The sequence below is a fragment of the Dromiciops gliroides genome, chromosome 3 (assembly GCF_019393635.1).
Source record: "Dromiciops gliroides isolate mDroGli1 chromosome 3, mDroGli1.pri, whole genome shotgun sequence".
Classification (NCBI taxonomy): Eukaryota; Metazoa; Chordata; class Mammalia; order Microbiotheria; family Microbiotheriidae; genus Dromiciops; species Dromiciops gliroides.
The window spans coordinates 317,166,450-317,187,927 of NC_057863.1; the positions used below are offsets into that span (position 1 = coordinate 317,166,450).

General features: G+C 38.3%; 1 protein-coding gene across 1 annotated transcript in view; it reads right to left on the reverse strand.

Annotated features, from left to right (window-relative positions):
* The window catches only part of MORC1 (MORC family CW-type zinc finger 1), a 187,349-nt gene extending 171,489 nt beyond the window's left edge, over nucleotides 1–15,860 (reverse strand). Inside the window, exons 1-6 of the mRNA XM_043993486.1 lie at nucleotides 15,715–15,860; nucleotides 15,521–15,574; nucleotides 8,023–8,057; nucleotides 3,961–4,029; nucleotides 1,924–2,014; nucleotides 136–244 (exon numbers count right to left, since the gene is read on the reverse strand). Of these exons, the coding sequence (XP_043849421.1) occupies nucleotides 136–244; nucleotides 1,924–2,014; nucleotides 3,961–4,029; nucleotides 8,023–8,057; nucleotides 15,521–15,574; nucleotides 15,715–15,860 (504 nt within the window). The remainder of the gene's footprint in view (nucleotides 1–135; nucleotides 245–1,923; nucleotides 2,015–3,960; nucleotides 4,030–8,022; nucleotides 8,058–15,520; nucleotides 15,575–15,714) is intronic.
* Between the last annotated feature and the right edge of the window lie 5,618 nt (nucleotides 15,861–21,478).

The window sequence follows — 21,478 nt, forward strand, 5'->3', positions numbered from 1 at the left end:
ACCCTTTCTCAACTCCCCAGCTGTGTCACTCAGACTCTGATCATTAATTAGCAAGAGTGCCTCCATAGCTCTTCCAAGAGGAAACGTGAACCCCACAGTTACTACGGGAACCAAAGAAATAAGCTAAAATTGTACCTCATCGAGACCTTCACTTTCACAAAAAGTCTGAGATAAAAAAATGCAGGTCATTGTCTCTTCTTTCTTGGTAAAAAGGATGAAGTCTTTCCCTATCCTCATGGATCCACTGCAGTGAAGACAAACAGATCATTGGTTATCCCACAGATGGCTTAACATCAGCCCCTCCCACCTCTAACATTCTAAAATAATCCTGGATTAGGTTTGATAGGGAATTTTATATTCTAATTAATGTGCTTTACTTTGCAGGTAAGAGGACGCTACTAATATGAGTTTTAAATGGTTTATTCAGGAGAAGGGATGGGTTTGCATACATCCATCCAAAATGATAACAATGATGAGTAGCATGCATGTGGAAGATGATAGGGGTCAGGGTCCCAGTCTGTGAGCTAGGCACAGAGCTGAAAAAAAAATTTATATTTGTCCCTTTGCCAGTATAAAACTTGGAATGTAGGCTTTATGCGATTCCATTCAACAAACATTTATTATAAAGCACATTATAAGCCAAGGGCTGGAAAGAGCAGGATAAAATAAGGCACAGTTCTTGTCCTCAAGGAGCTTACAATCCATTATATCATGCTTTCACTAAATTAATTTGTAGGCTGATGATTCCAAATGACACATTGTCTGACTTTTATTATGAGGATTAGTGGAATATAGAAATGCAAACAAACTGCAAATAAATCATTATGTCTTGGGTGACTGTCACAGGGCATCTCTGAAGAATCCCTATAATACAACAATTGAAACTAGACAAAATTATTTACGTGAGTCTTATGTTCTAGGTGCTGGGAAAGGCACAAAGTTTAGATTAGACATAGCCTCTGCCCACACAGAGCTTACTGTTTAGGAGAAAGCTAAGACACTAAGGTAAATATGTATAATAAACAACTTTACATGAAAATTGCAGTACAGATATCTGGATGGGAAAGTCATTACCAGAAATAAAGGGAGCTTTCATGTAGGAGGTGGCATCTAAGTTGGACCTTCAAAGATGGGTAGGAATTTATCACTAGGCAAAAGGGGGAAGGGAGGACAACTCAGGCAGTATTAACAGTAGAAACCAAAGAATGGAGACAGGTAAGCACAGGACATATTTAGTGGTCAGAAAACAATACAGTTTGGCTGAAGTATAAAGTACATGAGAAAATTAATATAAGAATGGAAAGGGAGGACAATTTCAGGTTACTATTTGAAAACCACACAAAGGAATTTTAACTTAACTCAGTAGGGTGTAAGGAACCAGTGAAGATTTTTAAGCAAAATGGTGACATGACTAGATCTATGCATACAGAACATTAGTCAATCAGTGTAATGGAGAATGGATTGTAGAAGGGAAAAAGTGAAAGTAGGGATCAAATGAGATAATATTTGTAATGGTGCTTAGTACAGTATCTGGCACATAGGAGATGCTATATAAATTTTTATTATTATTATTACTATTACTATTGAGACCCATTTGGAGTTAACAGTGCCAATGAGGGTCTATCCTTGAGAGTGGGAAAAGAGGAGAAAACAGATAACAAAGATGTTACAGAGGTAAAATCAACATGTCTTAACAGTGAGAAATGTTACAAAGATACAAGTTGGGGATCTTTGGCAGAACCCTTCCACCCTTAGCCAAAGGTGTTCCTCTAGACAAAACAGCTATTTACTCCTGCTCTGTATTCTATTTTTTGTTTTTACATCACCTCATTTCTGAACCCCTTTAAAGTAGACAACATCCTCAGTCATCAGAAAGACTAAAATCAGAAAGACAATACTAAAAAGTGCAGAAAAAAAAATTACCTTTTAAGACCATTGCCATAATGTCCAATGAACCTTGAAGCAGCTATTCGCTTCTTAGACATTCCAAAGAAAATGACATCCGAAGCTTCCTCTGTAATAGACATGGGTTTTGAAGGACATTACATTCCTCCCAGGCTCAGACTTACCTCAGGCTAATAACCCCCTGACATAGTGAGAGAGTCTGAGTGATTTTATATTACCTTGAATCTAGGTAATAGTACCACAACAGAATCCAGAGACTCACAAAATCCCACACACACTGGATAAAGTTCAATGCCTCTATAGCCATCCCAAATATGTGGGTCATGTACCATGATGGATCAATGGATTGCTGACTGTAGAACTCAACCCAACCCCCAGCTCCTTGGGGGACACCAAAAGGAGTAGAGGAGCTTCTGATCTCCCAGAAAGACTGATTCCTGTAGACCTGGTTCATTGCAGTTTCTTTAAGATCTATCCCCTCCAGGGACAGACTGGAACCCCAGAAAGTACTCTGAACACATCTGGAGGACTGCCTCCAAAGAGACCATGGCATTTAGTAGGTACACTAGATATCTCCTTATTTACTTATATACTCTTGACATGATCTGTATTTCATTCACCCAGGGTGATGCCTGATACAGTATTTTGGAAGATCTAGAGTGTGCTTGTACCTACATTGCTAGAAAATGGAGAGTGGTATCTGAGGCTGGTGAAGATTGTTACATTCTGATAGTCTTTCAAGCCCTGAAACAGAGGATCCAAAGAAGGAAGGGGTCTCATAGGTCATCTATTTCCACCTATTCACTGAGGCCCATTAAGGTCCCCAAGATCACAGAGCTAACCAGCAGAGGAAGGATTTGAACCCAGGTCCTCTGACTCCGGAAGTCAGTGTTCTTCCCTCTATATCACAATGACTGTATATGGCTTTAAATTCTGGTACTCTCTTTGAGATAGGGGATTACTTTCTTCTTTGTATATGTATCCTCTATTCTTCCCAGTGTCTGACTCAGAATAGGTGCTTAATAAATTCTTGTTGGTTCACTGGCATTTTGGAGAGATGAAAAGAGATCCTAAAAGATGCAAGTACCTGACTGACATGATCCTGGGACCAAAGATGTCTCTTTGTGGAGAAGCCAATAGAAGGAGAGTCTGAATATGAATCCACACACAAATACTATGCATGGTTTGAAATTATAGGATTTTTCCCACTTACTAATGAATAACACTGGACTATACAAACAAAGAGAAGGCAAGGAGCTTGAAGGGCCCTGAAAAGCCAGCATGCTATGGGGCATATCTGATGAATGCTGCTCCATGGTTTGAGAGGGTTTCCTCCCAATTTTGTGTGGAAAATAAAAATGAAAAATTCAATACACCAAGAAAAATATCACCAAGCTTTACACTAGTCAAAGTCATGAATCCTGGGCCATGGATGAGAACCCAAATGCCTCAGGCTTCCCATTGGACTTCAATTACAGTTTTCTATGCATAAGGAAAAGATAATGCAAGTGAGTCCCTTTGCAAGCTGGGAGATCTGTCTGAAGCCATCATCCCTCTGAACATGAAAGAAAAGACATTAACCACTAAAATACACAGTGACCTGTAATTGAAGGTTAAGCAGTAAAGTAAAAACCACCTAAAGGCACTAGAAATTAGCTCTGGGAGCTAGCAACAGCAGTACCTAAAGGGTCAGTCTTAGAATCTGGTTAGGTATCAACAATTCTTAAAATTCATTAGGTGGCACTACTTCATTCAAGCCAACAGAGATATGTACAAGATATATGAGAAGCAATGAGTACCTTCTGAATTTCTTTTTTTTTTTTCTATCAGAATGTCTTGCTCCTTTAAAGTTAGATGGCTAGAATTAATTTATCAAGACAGTTGAAATACTTAAACCTGAAAAGTCAAATCTATGGCTCTTCCACATGTGCTCCTCCCCCACCTGAATAACATTCAACACCTGATTTTGCCTAGAGAGCTCAATTTGCTTTTTTTTTATTGGTTTTCTGACTGTTCATGGTAACAGCAAGTTAGGTAACTAGATAATTAACTTACCAGGACTCATTCCGTATCCATCATCAAGGAAGCACAACATAAATCCACCCTGCAGTTTTTCATTATCCACTATAAGAGAAAGCAGCAATTACTAATAAATATTAAGCTTAATTTGTTCATTAGAAAGTCATGCTGCTCATATGATTAATCTTCCTCCTAACACAGGAGCAAGGAGTGACACAGAGCAGGGGCACAATGATGGAGCTCTGGGGAACTTGGATGAGAATTTTATGGAAACAGCAGGGCAAGAACAAGGGTGTAACTAGAATACAAAAGCACTGAATTAAATTAAAATGAAAAGAAATTTTTAAAAGCATCAAGAAGTTACCAAACCATATTAGAAGCTAGACTCTGTTCTGTAGAATTTTTTTTTAAAAAAAAAGCTAGACCCTAGAGCCACCTTGGCCCATCTGAACAAAGGATATCAACATGACCTGGTTGTAGGCTTTTCCTTCTTTCCTTTCAATGTCCTTATATGAGCCCAGGTAGGTGTCTTCTCCCGGCCCTAATTCTTTCATACCCTTTTTCCTTTGGCTCACATTCCCTCCAATTTCACCATTTTATCCAAAAGTTCTAAATGAAACAGAAGCTATCCTTGTGCAGTTCAAATTCAATATCTACTACAGAGTCAGCTTGGCATGACAGACCAGGTTTTATCTGTTCTCACAAACTTACTAGCTGGGTGACTTTAGGCCACTTAACTTTTCAAAACCTCACTTGCAAAATGGGGATAATTGAAACTACTTGCAACACAGAGCAGGTGTGAGGAAATTGTTATTTAAACATGAGTTTTCATTCTTATTCTGGTCCCAGAAAAAACAACACAACAATAACAAAACACATGAAGAATAAGACACAGGCCCAGCAATCTTGCACAAACAAAAGTAATTAGACAAAGGTTTAAAAAAGGTCCCCACAAACAAAACCAAGATTAGAAGGAAGGCAAGAAACTGGAGGGGGGGGTGGGGAATTAACAGCAAGTTTCTCTGATAAAGGCCTAATTTCTCAAATACATAAAAAACTACATCAAATTTATGAAAAAATGAGTCATTCCCAACTTGATAAATAGTCAAAGTATATGACAAGGCAGTTTTTAGAAGAAATTAAATCTATCTATAGTCATATAAAAAAGTGCTCTAAATCACTATTGATTAGAGAAATGCAAATTAAAACAAATCTGAAGTACTACCTCACACCTATCAAATTGCATAATATGACAGAAAGGGAAAATGACAAATGTTGGAGGGGATGGGGAAAAATCAGGACACTAATGCACTGTTGGCGAAGTTGTGAACTTATCCAACCATTGTGGGAAAACAATTTGGAACTATGCATAAAGGGCTATAAAACTGTGTATACCCTTTGACTCAGCAATACCACTACTAGGTCTGTACCCTCAAGAGATCAAAGAAAAAGGAAAAGGACCCATATGTAGATAAATATTTATAGGAGCTCTTTTTGTGGTCACAAAGAATTAGAAATTGGGGTGATATCCAACAACTGGGGAATGGTTGAAGAAGTTATGGTATATGATTGTGATGGAATACTATCGTGATATAGGAAATGACAAGCAGGATATTTTCAGAAGAACCTGGGAAGACTTATGTGAACTGAAACAAAGTGAAATGAGCAGAACTAGAATATTGTACAGAGTAACAGCAATACTGTACTCTGATCAACTGTGAATGACTTAACTATTCTCAGCAATACAATAATGCAAGACAATTTTGAAGGACTTATGATGAAAAATGCTATCCATCCCCAGAGAAAGAACTGACGGAATCAATGCAGATTGAAGGATACTTCTTTTTCCTTTATTCATTTTTCTTGATTTTGGTTCTGGGATTTGTTTGAGTTGGGGTTTTTTTTGGTCTGTGTTTTCTTTTGCAACATGGCTAATATAGAAATATGGTTTTGCATGAATGCACATGTATAATCAATATAAAAATGCTTGCCTTCTCAATGAGGGAAGACAGGAAAAAGAAAGGGAGAGAATTTGGGACTCAAGTATTTTTAAAAGACAAATATTTAAAATGTTTTAACATGTAATAAGAAAAAGAGAAAATATTAACATTTTCAAATAAAATTAAAATGTGCATGTAATGTACAGAAACTAGGAAAGAGAGTACCCTCTCTGAAGCAAAGCACTTGTTTAGGGGAGTGGTAAGTAATCAAATTGGGTAAATGGGTTAGGGTCAGATTATGGAGTGTCTCAGAAACCAAGTGAAGCTTAGATTTGATCAGGTAGATAATGTGGATGTTCTTAAATCATGAACTGACAAGATGGAAGTACTATTTTAGGAAGATTAATATAGTACTCAAGATAACAAAATCAAGAGGGATGGTTTGAACAGACCAAAGACAGAATCCATTCATGCTAGAGGAAACACAATCTTGATAGTATTGAGGGACTGGTTCTGAAAATAACTCAAGGAGGAGAAACTAGTAACACAGTGAAAAGAATAACAGACAACATTAATACCCCGCCCTCCAAAGTGACTTAAGGAACATCAATAACTACTGACTCACAAACCTATCTCCTCATCTTTTATAAAATGTTTACGAAAATGAAATACATTTGAATGATGAAAGGCCACCTTGATGCAAATATGAGCAAGGAATAGGCAAGTATTCACAAAGGAATCTCTACAGCAGAGCACATTTTCACATTGGTTGAAAGGTGCAAGAATATAAGCTTCTAATGTTTATTTTTTTAAATACCAAAGAAGCGTTTTTTTTAAATATTAGCCTTAAAAGCACTCCTCCAACAAGGAGCCTTTCATACATGTTCATATATGCAAGATTTCTTTATTTATATAAATAGAGAGATAACTCTGTACAACAATCCCCTAACTATTAATGTAAAGGGAGATATAAAATGGGGAGTTAATCAAAAATACTGGTCAATGTCATGGAGGATGGCTTATATAAGATCCAAATGTCAAGGAGATTTCTAGTAGAAGGGGAGGTCTCCTATAAGCTCAATATTCTGATGATGATGACTTAATATTATTATTAATAATAGCTAGCATTTATGCTTTAAATCGGATAGATGATTCAGTAGATAGAGTACCTAGAAAGGGAAGAGGAAGAGGAAAAGAAATAAAATAGTATTTATAAAGCACCTGCTATGTGCCAGGTACTGTGCGAAGTACTTTCCAAATATTATCTCATGTGATCCTCACAACAACTCTGTAAAATAGGTGCTATTATTATCCCCATTCTACAGTTGCAGAAACTGAGGCAGACAGAGGTTAAATGACCTGAGGTCACACAGCTAGTAAGTGTCTGAGGCCAGATCTGAACTTCAGTCTTCCTCACTCCAGGCCCAATATAAATATTGTGCTGCCTAGCTGCACTAGGAACCAATAGAGAAGATGAAGATCCTTTGATCTCATTAGATTTTTAACGATTGGTACACCCTTTGTCATCTGTTTTCTTGTCCCCGTTTTGTCCCCACTGTACACACATTTGTAAGATGCCTGACTGGGAACAGAAGTAAAACATTTTATCATTTACTCCCATATGCATAAATAACCTAGCTTTAGGGGAATGAATTCCATGGGCCATGGACTTATTAATATTCTGCTTTATCAAGTTCATTATATATTTGCTGACTGAAAATGAGGTAAACTAAAAATTTTATATTTCCCCAAACAAAACCATAGCATATTGCTTATTCACATATGCAATTTTAAATTGTAATGCATTGGGAGAAATAAGATGCTTGTTTAATAGTAAAGAACAATTAAGTTAATGTACTCTGTGAGTTTCCAGTGTTCTTTTATGGTAGGTAAGCTCAATGGCCTAGAATACCCAGAGGCTATTAAAGAATCCTGGAAAAAAAAATTTACCAAGTAGTATTTGCAATGGTGACCTGACCCCCAAAAGAACATATTTCTTGCCCTGGTTCCCCACAGGATCAGTGGAGTCACAAGGCACTTACTTAAATTGTATTCCAAAATACACAGAATACACTTTTACTTCAGGGAGTAAGAGCCTGCAAGAAAACATGTATAAAATCACTTTAAAATATACATATACATATGTAAATCTGCTCACCTGAAAACACGTCAAGTCTTGTAGCTCCTGCATCTCTGGAAACAATACAGAAATATTATTCCTTTAAAGTTAGAATGTATATTGAAGAAAAGGGAAAAGTCAAGCTGAACTACTGATGTACATACAATAATTATGACCTGTTATCAAAAATCAAAAAGGTAAAGAGTAGTTTACTTCAAAGGCTTGAAACAATTTCTAAAAAGCCTTTCACTGTTAGTTTATTTGGCTGCTAAGACCTCTGTTCACCTGGATCTTATGAATGTCAAAAATATCTCCAAATTCCTAAACTTTGGGAAACAGCAAGCAGAGAAAGAATGTGGTTATACTAAGTTTAACTAAAAGGGTTTGAAAGGAGAACTGAATTCAAGAATTACTCATAGGATCATGGTTTCAACTCTGTGGAATTTGACCCTACCTCTTTTTATTTTTAGATTATATAAATATCTGCTTGAATATAAGGAGAAAACACTAAGCAGTCACTTGCTAATCAATCTCATTTCCTTTCTTGGCAGAGTTATTAGAATTGTGGGTCAGGAAGATGTCATAGGTATCATAAAAGTGGATTTCAAGAAGGCATTTGACAAAGTTTTCCCATAGGACCAATGGAGATAAGATAGAAAGATGGGCTAGATAATAATAATATTAGCACATTAAATGTTTTTAGAAATGGTGGAATGGACCCAAACAATAGTGATTAATGGATTGATGGCAACATGGTAACATGGTAACAGATCTCTATTGGATATTAAAAGAATCTGTCTTCACCATTTTTATCAGTCAATAAACATTTATTAAGCACTTATGTGCTAAGCACTAGGGATTCAAAGAGATACAAAAGACAGTCTCAAGGAGTTTACAATCAACAAGCATGTACTGGGTGTCTACTGTGTGCCTGGCACTTTGCTAGGTGCTGGGAATACAAACACAATAATGACTAATTCTTGCTCTCAAGGAGTTTCCATTCTATTAATGAACTGGATAAAACCTAAATGACTTGCTTATAAAATTTGTAGTTGATATGAAGGTGAAAGGAATAGCTTATATTATGGCGGTCCAAAAATATCTGATCAATCTAAGAAGATAGACTAAATCTGGTATGATGAAATTTAATAGGATTATAATAAAGTTTGTATTCCTGAGTTTAAAAAATTCAAATTTACAAGTATAGAATGGGATAACACTACAAATGGAAAATAGTTGAGGGTTTTAAATTTTTATTTTATTTTTAAAACAAGCATTTCCATAACATAGGGTCTTAATGACCATAAAAAGAAAGAACAAAACACCCCAAAATGAATACTGGATAATTATACTGAACAATCTTTACCTAGGGGAAGAGTTGAGAAAATGTACTTCTTTGAAGAGATACAGGATATATGGATGTGCATGCACATATGTATATGTATGTATGTGTATATATGTACAAATAAACTTATATGTACACACATATACTTAATCTGTGTTAAAAAGGATGACTTCTGGGGCAGCTAGGTGATGCAGTGGATAGAGCACTGGCCCTGGAGTCAGTAGTACCTGAGTTCAAATCTGGCCTCAGACACTTAACACTTACTAGCTGTGTGACCCTGGGCAAGTCACTTAACCCCAATCGCCTCACTAAAAAAAAAAAAAAAAAAAAAAAAAGAATGACTTCCAGGGTAGTGAGTAGTAGGGGAGAGGAGAAGGATAAATTTGAAAGTGGAGATGATGTGAACACAAAACATATCAATAAAAAAAGGTTTTTTAAATGTTTTTTGAAGATTTTAGCATGAGATGTCAACAAAAAATCGACATGGTTCTAGACTATATTAGGAGAGGCACAAGAGGTAGTTAATAGTTCTGCTTACTATGTAGTCTGAACTGGTCAGACTGCACTTGGTATGTAGTATTGAGTTCTGGGTACCATATTTGGGAGGGAAATTGACAAACTGAAGCATGTCTAGGGGACGATAAACTAGGACGCTGAGAGTCCTAGAGACAATGACAATTGAAGAAATGCTAAAAGAACTGGGTATATTTAGACTGGAGAAGAGAAGAACTAGGAAGCTTGAGATCAAGTATCTGAAATACTATTATGAGGATGTTTTTTTTGGATCCCAGGAGCATGAATACCAAAAGTGGGTGAAGGTTGCAGAATTAGATGAAGGTTTGATGCAAGGAAAGGCTTCCTAATAATTAGTGCTATCCAAAAGTGCTCAAGAGACACTGGATCCCCTATCTTTGAGATTTATCAAGTAGAGACTATATTACCACTTGTCAGGGACATCAGAAAGGGTTTCCTTCTCAGGTTTGGTTTGGACTAGATGGTCTCTGAGACCCCCTTCCTTCTATGATTTGGGGTGACACAGGGCACTAGGACAGTATTTAAAGGAATAGAGCATCTCTCCAGAAATAGTAGTGAATCAGTATAGGGTAAGTGGCTCTGATCCATACTTCTAGTGATGATCTCAACATACCTAATAAAAGGATGAGGCAAAAAACTTTTGGGATTTCTTCTATTCCTCATGGAGTACTCTTGACCTTACTAGTAAGCAAGAGAGACTCTAATTTCTAATTTTCTAAATGAGAGCTTTCTAATATCCAAAATACTTAAAACGCACACATGCTCCAGTTGACACAGATTTCCAATGCTTTTTCTTTAATTCTAAAAAATCAACCCCAAAACTCCCCCTCAATTTAAAAAAATTATTCACTCTCACCGAAATCAAGAACAGGATCACAAACTACAAAACTAAAGATAACAGCTCAGGAGAGCAGCCTAGCTCGTGCCTTTTCAAACAAAATGAGCACTGAGGCTAAGAAACAAGCATCAGTGTCAAAGGGGCCAGAAGCCTCTCAAACAGGAAACTCTCCCCTTAAGAGTGTTTGTGATTTCACAAAAGACTCACAGTAATGAGACTTCAATAGTTTCTTGGTTCTGCAGCCTGACAAATCAAGAAACTTAATTAATATCAATGTTTTGACTTCCCATTACCATAGTGACAAAACCCAGAAATTATAGGTTTAAAATGCAAAGATTTCTGCAATTAAGAAACAATGATAAAAGCAAACAAAAAAGTTAACCTGCAATTTATATGCAAATAATAATTATTTCATTTGCATTATCATCAAAGAGCATTTACTAAATATCTATCATGTGACAGACACTGGACTAAGTGCTAGGGAGAAAAAAAAAGGCAAAAAATCTAATATGACTAGTTTTCATGATATATCTTTATAATTTTTAGGTATTTTTGGATGCCATTAATATTGACTCCTATTTGGAATTTTTTTATTTGTTTTTCCATGCCTTTCAAGAACCTGAGATATCAACTAAATGAAAAAGTAGTTGCTTTCTCTATATCCAACACATCTGACTATGCTGCATGGTTGCATTCTTTTCATCATCTGTTAGAAAACATCCCTCAGAGTGGAATCTGAGGAACCTCAATGATTTGTATTGGCATAAATAAATACAGTTACTGAAACCAAAATGAAGAGGCTACATAATTCCTCACTAGATTTATTGTATGGTATCTTTGTTCTATTTTTGAGACTGATTATCCCTATCTTGCCCAAGCAAGAAGTTCAGGAGCCGCTCACACACCCAATCCAACTACTAATTGGCAGAGGATCTCTGTTTGAGGACTAGCATGCAACTCCTTACGCAGCCTGGTATCCCCAAACTCCTGAAGTTTCATCATATAGATGCCAGACTTAGTTTGGATACCCAGTGGGCACCCAATTGCCAATTGCAGCTCAGAGCTCTAGAACTCAAACAATCCACCACCCTCAGCTTCCCTGTAAAATCAGTACAGGCCTAGGCTACCACACTCGTCCATGATGTCTGCTTGTTACAGGCAGGTGTTATTCTCACTTCAGTACTCAAGCCCCTTAAACAATGCAGTTTTACCAGAATCCTTTAAAAAGACTGGAATTCCCTGGCTTTCATCCAAACAATTTCTTCAACCTCATGTGCAAGAGCATTGAAATTTGTTAAAAAAGCAACTGCAGCTGATATCATGAAACAGAATAAAAAAGATTAGGTATGGAAAGATTCAATAAACTGGCTACTGAATATTTTGAAATAAGTGGCAAACTCAGCTGTTGTAGAAGGAAGACTAATCTTTATTGAATTAGGAAAGTATAATGAAACATCTAAAGTATCTGTGAGGAAATGGGTAGTTGTCTCCTCTCAATGAGGATATAACTGTCGATCATACTCCTCCTGACCTGTTTTTAGGACAAAGGTCTCAGATCCCTTCCTCCTGCTCTGGCTAACAAAATCACATGGTTCAAAGAGCCCTGGGCTCAGTAAGGTCCGGTCCTGAGTTGTGTTCATATAAGGAAGAATAAGGTCCACTCCTGTTATGCCCATATAAGGAAGAGGGACGGGAATACTGCATTCCGATTAGCTAGTTTTTGTGCGTAGATTGTAACCCTTGAGTAATCGGACCAATGATGAAAAAGGAGAAGGTCCATTCCCATTAGGGACTAGGGTTTAAAACAGGGCCTGCGAGCCCCCTTTCTTGGCACCCACTAGCTGCCCACTAGGGTGCCTCCTTCTCACAAGAAGGAAATAAAAGAGCCTTTGTCACATTGCTGCTGAGTTCCTGAAAATTATTGAGAAGGGGATTGTTTTCCCTCACAATATCCAACTATTCTTTACTGGTCAAACAATGTAGAATTATCATTTCAGTCAAAGCCAGGTAATATTTAAGATTCCAGATAAATAAATGGGGCTTTGGAGGGGATAGGACAAATATTAGAACAGGTCTTTTGCAAAACAGGGGATTACAGGGGAAGGGCATCAAGTGGCCCACTCAACTGTAAAATATATAAATACCTTTAGGTTTTTGTTTCTTTCAGATTGTTCTTCTAATCTCACCCAGACTAGAAGTACAGGGATCCCACTACTGATCAGCACAGATGCTTTGATCTGCTTCTTCTGCCTGATCCAGGGAGCTCACCAAATTGAGGCCAGACAATGCAGATGAGCAACAGTAATTCAGCCCTGCCAAACTCAAGCAATCCACTGCAGCTCAGAGCTCCCAAACTCAAGCAATCTACCAAGATCAGCCTTCCCAGTTAACAGGAATCACAGGCATATGCTACCATACCCACTTATAAATACCTTTGTAATAAGCTATTCCACTACAGAACAGCTAACATTTTCTAGGTGAGTTGTTGGGACCTTGAGTTGGAGAGACACTGACCTTACTGCATTTACATCCCCAGCACACAGCATAATGCCCAATACATAAGGACATATTACCTTTCCTTTAACTCTTAAAATCCATTTTCCATTTTATTCCTTAGACAGATGTTATACTCGTCAAAGTTAAGTTAATCAATTAGCATTTGTTATGGACTTGTGTGTCAGGCATTATGCTATGTGCTGGGGATGCAAATGCAGTAATCGAATAAAAATTATTTTTATTCTATATTTTTATTCTAGTTTGTATCTCCCCTACCCCTTTTTCCCCTTTGTTCATGATTACATAGCGGCATTTTGCGTATATAAATATTGAGTGTCAACACACATAAATACATTTATCTATACCTATATCCATAAATACCCATAAGTATACATATAGCTGGACAGCACAGTAGATAGAGTGCTGGGCCTGGAGTCAGGAAGACCTGAATGAAAATCCAGTCTCAGCCACTTACTAGCTGTGTGACCCTGGCTAGGTCGTTTAACCTCTGTTTGCCTCGGTTTCTTCAATTATAAAATGGGATGGATAAGTATATCACTATAGAGACATCCTAATAAATGTCTGCTTCTCTTGATTTTAGAACTAAAGAGAGTCAATTCACCTTGGTGACAAATTCAAATGAAGTACATTCTCTGCTCTGTTGCTTCGTTTATTCAATTCAATTTCATTCCTCAAGCATTTTTTAAAAACCTGCTATGTACCACACACTCTGCTAGCATATGGAGATAGAGTAAAAAATTAAATATCCCGGCCCTCATGGGGCTTACATATGACTGGGGAAAAGCAATAAAAACATAAGTAAGTACTAATAATGTTATTATTATACAGCATTTTTTGGTTTACAAAAGCACTTTACAGGAATCTCATTTGATCCTCACAACAATCCTGTGACGTAGCTGCTATTATGTTCAATGTTTTATAGCTGAAGAAACTGAGGAAGACAGAAGTTAAGTGACCTGCCCAGGGTCAAACAGCTAGTCAATGTCTGAGGCTGGATTCAAATAGTATATGTACATACACACACATAAAATTTGTATATGTATACATATATACATATACATATATTTAAATGAAAGGAAGGAATAGAAGGAAGGAGAGAAAGGGAAGGAAGGAAAGGGGAAGGAAGGGAGGGAGAAATGAAGGAAGATAGAGAATTTTTTGGAGGAGGAGATGCAAGACCCTTTGCAGGAGGTAGCACTTGAAATGAGTTGAAAGGAGGTAAGGCACCACTTGGTTTCTATCCCAAAGACATCCCAAAAAAGAGAAAAATACCTATTTGTACAAAAATATTTATAGCAGCTCTTTTTATAGTGACTAAGAATTGGAAATCACAGGAATGCCCATCAACTAGAGAATGGCTAAACAAGCTGTGGTATATGATGGTGATGAAATATTATTGTGCTATAAGAAATGACAAGCAGGATGACTTCAGAAAGACTTACAGGAACTAATGTATAGTGAAGTGAGCAGAACCAGGAGCATGTTGTGCACAATGACAGCAATACTGTTTGGTGAAGAATTGTGAATGACTTCACTCTTTTCAACAATACAATGATCTAAAAGGCCTAATGATGAAACATACTACTCACCTCCAAAGAAAGAACTGATATGGATTGAACACAGACTGAAGCACGCTATTTTTTCACTTTCTTTCATTTTTTCTTTTATTCAAGTTTTCTTGTATAAAATTACTAATATGATAATGTTTTACATAATTACACATGTATAACCTATATCTGATTGCTTACCACCTCAGGGTGGGGGAAGAAGAGAGAGGGAAGGAAGGACAGAATTTGGAACTTAAAACTTTAAGTAAAAATGTTTATTATTAGACCTGAAAAAAAAAAGAAAAAAGTAAGGATTCTAAGAGCCAGCGATAAGAAAGGAGAGCATGCCAGGCATGGGAAACAGTCTTTACAAAGGCCTACAGACAGAAGATGGAACATTATATAAAGGAAACAGTAAGTCAGCCAGTTGGAACATAGAGTTCATATGGGGAATTTGTGAAAAATCAGTTTGGAAAGAAAGAGATTAAAAGGACTCTAAGTGCCAAAAGGAGAAAAAATATTTAATCCTACAGGCAATAAGGAGCCAGGGAAGCTTCTTGAGCAGAGGATGGACATGCTATGATCTATGGACTGCTGAGGACAAAAAGGCTGTTGGCAATGTCTAAATATTATAGTGAATAATCCTGCAGTGATGTCTAAGAGAAAAATAATCACACCATCATCTTTAAATTCACCAATGCTGGATTTATGTCATAACCTTCCCTCAACAAACTTAAGTTTACTGGGATGTCTTACCTTGAATTGTCAATTAATTCAGCAAGGGCTCCGAAAAGGAAGCTGTGAGTTGTGCTGATGGAATACAAAAAAAGTTAAATGATAAAACAGCCCAGAACATGATGAGAAAGGATCAGAACACTTGTGGATACACATGAAAAACAGTAAAGAAGCAATTCATACAGGCCCAGAAAGATAACCTATTAAGGAATTACTCTGGAGCCAGGTTTCTCTGGGTTGTACTGGTTCTGAAGTAGACACCTCCATTAAGAGCTCTGAGATACGAACAGATTAGCAAAATGATTCGGTCAGCTCCTTGTGAAAACAGAGACACTGCAGAGGGGAAAAGTGTGGCTATCATAGTCCTTAAAGTTTGCAAAATGCTTTATAAACACTCTACAATTTGTCCAGTGATTTGGTTATTAAAAATTGATTTAAGGCAGGCTAGCTTCTGAAGAAGACTAAGGATCAAAGGCCCACAAGCACATTTTTGTATAGCCAAGAGGTACCATCTGTTGCTACAGCAAAGGAGAGGGAGTGCCCCTGTTTGCCCTGATAAGCTATACTTATCCAGAAATCCTTACAACTTCTGAGGCAGGAAAAAAGAAAAAAAAAAAAGAAAAAACCCTGCTTCTAAAATATCTTCTTAATCCACTATCTGGGGTCACTCTCTTGATAATGCCAACCACTGTAGAAACTACACAGAGAAAATATTCATGATTTTAGAATTTTAGAATCTTTAATCAGCTCTATATGGGTGAACTCTGAGTACCGACAGTCCTGTTTGCCTTTTTTCATTTACTGGTCCAGGCATTTCAATCAGCGGCCAGAAACCAGCATCAAGGAAAGGTTTCCAATGTAATTTTCTTATGCCTATTAGACAGAGGCGGTGGAAGCTAGAGGAGCTCATTTGAATAATCATCGGCTCATTTGTAGAACAGCAACGATTACCTACAACACTATAGAGATTCCAAATTGTATCAGCTCATAGGAAACTATGCATGTAACTTAAAATTCACTTTGAAGCATATACATATACTAGCTTTTAAGTGTATCTCATTGATGAGGGTGGGAAGGCCCTAAGTTAAAGGCAGCTTTAAGATCTTGGTTAAAAGTAACTACTAAAGTTAATAATAATAATAATTTTGGACCAGACCTGTGATTTTATTGGCAAAGGGAGCTATTGGATGTGGAAACTCCCTTCACCAATGCAGATCAATCTCTCTTTTTGCAACTTATAGTCTAAGAGAACCGGGGCATTGAGATGTTCAGTGATCTGCTCAGGATCACAAAGCCAGTATATAGATAATGAGGAAATTGAAAAGCTTCCTGACTTCAATACCACCTTTTTATCACACAATATTGACTTACAATTAGTAACAAGAATAATAATAATACCACTTCACATTTATATAAGCACTTTCAAGTTTAACAGAGGCCTCTCACTTTTAGCAAAATTGAACCATGAAGATCCAGATTTAAAGTAAATTAAGGCTTTACAAAAAGAGGAATAGCAAAGTATTTATCTAGTCTTTAAAGGTTTGTGAAGCACTTTCCATATGGGGGAAGGTGGGATGTAAACAGAATCAATGGCTCAGTTGAACTACTTGGGGATGCTTCCTTATCTCAAAGCTCTTGAGTCCCTCAGAGATGAGGCACAGGTGACTGAATATTAGGGATAATAATAGCAACTATCACCCAAGATTGTTGTGAGGTACAGATGAAATAATTATAAATCACTTAGTACAGTGCCTGGAACATAGTATTATATAAATGTCAGGTATTATTATTATTACCACCACCAAGAGATCTGAAAGCTTTCCCTGGTGGAACTAGCACTTAAAACAGGGCTTGGCCCATATTAGGTGCTTAATAAATGTTGATTTTTTGGAATTCCAAGATAGTTGCTTCCCCTATTTCAGCAGTTTGATGGGATTCCCAAATAAGAAGGAACACCAAAGTATCCAAATACTGCTATTTAAGTTAGGTGATATTATCCTCATTTTGTCGATAAGAAAATTGAGGCTCAAAGAGGTCACTCAACTATTACAGTCCTAAAGTGGGATTAGAACCTATATCATTCTGAATCCAGGACCAGAACTCTACATATTATACCATCATTTATTTAAATAATGGACTCTTGCAGTAATTTAAAACATAATTCAACATTAAAAGATAAAATTTGCCAACTTTTTGGTAGCCTATTCATTGTGTAAACTGGCATGTACTGTTGCTATGAATGAAATGATTATGGGAAAATGATGTTGGAATTTCCCTACTGATATATGCCTACATCAAAAATTTACTTTGGGGAGAAAAGGAAAGGTAAATTTACATCTGATTTTTTTTTCCTGAGGCTATTGTCATTCTAATTTACTCAGTTATCAAACCACTGATGGAAAGCAGAGGGGAAAAAAACCTGAAGGGGAAAAAAAAGGCATTAGTAGCCACAACTAAGCAAAGAGACTATTATCTAGTCCCCTTTTCTCAACAAAGGCATACTATTCTCAAACTATGTGATGCATCTCATACTTTTGGAATTTAAAAAAAAAATACATCTTCATCAAACATCCCTAAGGCCAAGGGGTCTTCAACCGATATAATGAGATTTACTGAAACTAGGTAGCACAGTGGGTAGAGTGCTGGGCCTGGAATCAGGAACATTTGAGTTCAAATGTGGCCTCGGACACATTAGCTGTGTGACTCTGGGCCAGTCACTTAGTCCTGGTTGCCTCCCCCCAAAAAATTTTTTTTAAATTATCTCATTTGTCTTCACCTGAGTTTTCTCAAGTGGATGTTACATGTATCTTTATCCCTGTTTTGCAAATGAAGTAACAGGGTGACAGGGTAAAGTCGATGTGGGATGGAATTTAGGGTCAAACTGATCCTGAGTCATCCCAAAAGAATTACAAAACTCAGTGACTCAGTTTCCCAAGTTTTATTGCAATACTGTGAGTGACCAAAGGGAGAGCATTATGGAAGTGTCTCTTGAATAAGGAAAGAAAAGACAGTTATATTTATAGTATGCATAAATTGATTATCAGTTTCATTATAATAATCTCCACCATAGGGAGATACAGGGAAGGACTTATCCTAATTTGGAGTTCCTGGGGTCTTGAGCCAGCCCCTGAGGCGGGGGACCTTTTTCTGTGGAGATGTGTTTTGGGGGTTTACATATCATAAGGTGAATCTGGGGACAAAATTGGCCTTTTCTGCGCATGTCACCTTTTCATTCCCATGCCTAGTTTCAAAATATTTTCATTTTTCAGTTAGAATTCCTATACCCTGTCTGTGTATCATCGTTATAGTTAAGGTCTCTATGACCTGCCTCTTTATGTTCTTGTTATGAGTGCTGATTAATGTGGGTAACAAGAGCCTAGGCCCTGGCTTGTATTAATGAAGACTCAAGGGGCAGCTAGGTGGCGCAGTGGATAAAGCACTGGCCCTGGATTCAGGAGGACCTGAGTTCAAATCCGACCTCATACACTTGACACTTACTAGCTGTGTGACCCTGGGCAAGTCACTTAACCCCGATTGCCTCAAAAAAAAAAAAAAGACTCAAGTCTTAAGTTATCCATTAACTGGGGTCTGAATCCCTTTTGGAGCTCAGATCTAAATTAGAGCTTGGGTCTTAGGTTTTTTCTGTTAACCTTTTCTTTACCTCCTACATCATTCCATCCTTTTCATATACCCCCAGGAAAAAGAATGAAGATCATCTGTTCTATTACTGCTTCCTGCTGAGTGGGGGCATCATAGGGCCCCCCTGGGGGGGAGGGGGGGTATGGAGGTCTACGAATAGAGGGTAGGAGGCAAAGAAAGGGTTAACAGAAAAAACCTAGGACCCAAGCTCTAATTTAGATCTGAGCTCTAAAAGGGATTCAGACCCCAGTTAATGGATAATTTAAGACTTGAGTCTTCATTAATACAAGCCAGAGCCTAGGCTCTTGTTACCCATATTAATCACCACTCATAGCAAGAACATAAAGAGGCAAGTCATACAGACCTTAACTATAACAGTGATACACAGACAGGGTATAGGAATTCTAATTGAGAAATGAAAATATTTTGAAACTAGACATGGGAATGAAAAGGTGACATACGCAGAAAAGGCCAAATTCCTAAGGCCCAGATTCACCTTAGGACATGTGAACCCCCAAAACACACCTGCACGGAAAAAGACACCTGCCTCAGGGGTTGGCTCAAGCCTCCAGGAAGTCCAAATTAGGATGTTCTCCCCTGAATCTCCCTAAGGTGGAGATTATTATAATGAGGCTGATAATCAATTTATCCATACTATAAATATATCTCTTTTCTTTCCTTTTTTTTTTTTTGAATTTTTTTTTTTGGTGGGGCAATGAGGGTTAAGAGACTTGCCCAGGATCATACAGCTAGTAAGTGTCAAGTGTCTGAGACCACATTTGAACTCAGGTCTTCTGAATCCAGGGCCCGTGCTTTATCAACTGCTCCACCTAGCGGTCCCCTGTCTTTTCTTTCCTTATTCCAGAGACACCTCCATAGTGCGCTCCCTGTGGTCACTCACGGTATTGCAATAAAACTTGGGAAACTGAGTCCTTGAGTCTTGTAATTCTTTTGGGATCACTCAAGATCAATTTGACCCTAAATTCCATCTCACATCAAAGTGACTGACTCACGGTCACAGAGCTAGGAAGTATTGGAGGTGGTAATTAAAATGAGGATAATAACAGCATCTACCTCCCTGGATTATTGTGAGGATCAAATAAGATAATAATTTCAAGCATTTAGCACAGTGGCGGGCATATAGTTAAGTGCTATATAAATGTTAGTTGTTGTTGTTTGTTGTTATGCCTCAGCTTTATCAGCTGCCTCATGATCCTGAGCAAGTCACAAAACCTCACTCAGCCTCAGTTTCCCTATCCATAGAATGGGGAAACTGGTAGCGCTCACCCCACAGGGCTGCTTTGAGAGGTCTCTGCAAACCTGAAATCGTTTTATAAAGGTGAGCTCCTGATTTTTTTATGATTGTTGTTGTTGCTACAGTACTTGGAAGAGACAGTCAGTGGAAGGAAGGGCCAGTAAGGAGGAGTGTGTGGAGGAGCCAACCCCCGGCCTTCATTGGGGCTTCCTTTTTAATTCCTCTGGAGCCCAATTTTATCGTCTCTGAAATGGGGGGAGTCTTTAAGATGCCCTCAAAATCCCATATTTAAAAAAAAAAAAAAAGGCCTCAGTGCGAAGGGAGGAGCAGTTTATCAGCGCCTTAAGGAGCGGGACCGGAAACCACTGGAGGGCAGAAATGCACATCTGGAGGACAAATTTTTTTGTGGAGGGGGGGTCTGCACATGCGGGTGACACTTGGCATGGGGGGGGCGGACTGAAAAAATAATAATTACGTTATTAGGGTTAGGGTGGTTTCTTGAGGGAGGCCCACCACAGGATTTTCCCGCTCAGAACACCAAAATTTCTGAGGTGAGGATTGGAGGGTGGACGTCGAGGGATGCGCGGTGTTGTTTACTTCTGCAGATTCAAGCCCCCCAAAGAGCAAGGAGGGGCAGAGCACACTGTGGTGGAGGTGACCCCGCCCCGCCCCGTCTCTAGGTTACTCACCTGTTGGTCTGGATGTAATCCAGGTGTATCTGCCCGCGCCGCAGCTCCGCGTATTTGTCCCCCATGATTGAGGGAGACAGAGCTCTGAGCGCGGACTCCCCAGCTGGGGCGTGACTGGAGGGTGGGAAGGGGTGGGGCAGGAGACGGAGAGGAGCCCCGCCCCCACGCCCTCTGGAGCCCGGGGCGGGAAGTGCAGCACCCCCGATGCACCTACCCCTGCCCACCCACCTCTGCCCCACCAGGGAGCTCTGAAGCCTTCTTGGGGTGGATTACCCTTGGGATGCCACCTTGGTTTTGCTGACCATCGTCCCCTTACTTGCTTAAAATAATCCCCATCCACTGGTCAAAGACTCCTCCCCATTCCCTCCCCCCCCCCCCCACTGCCCCAGTGGTGCG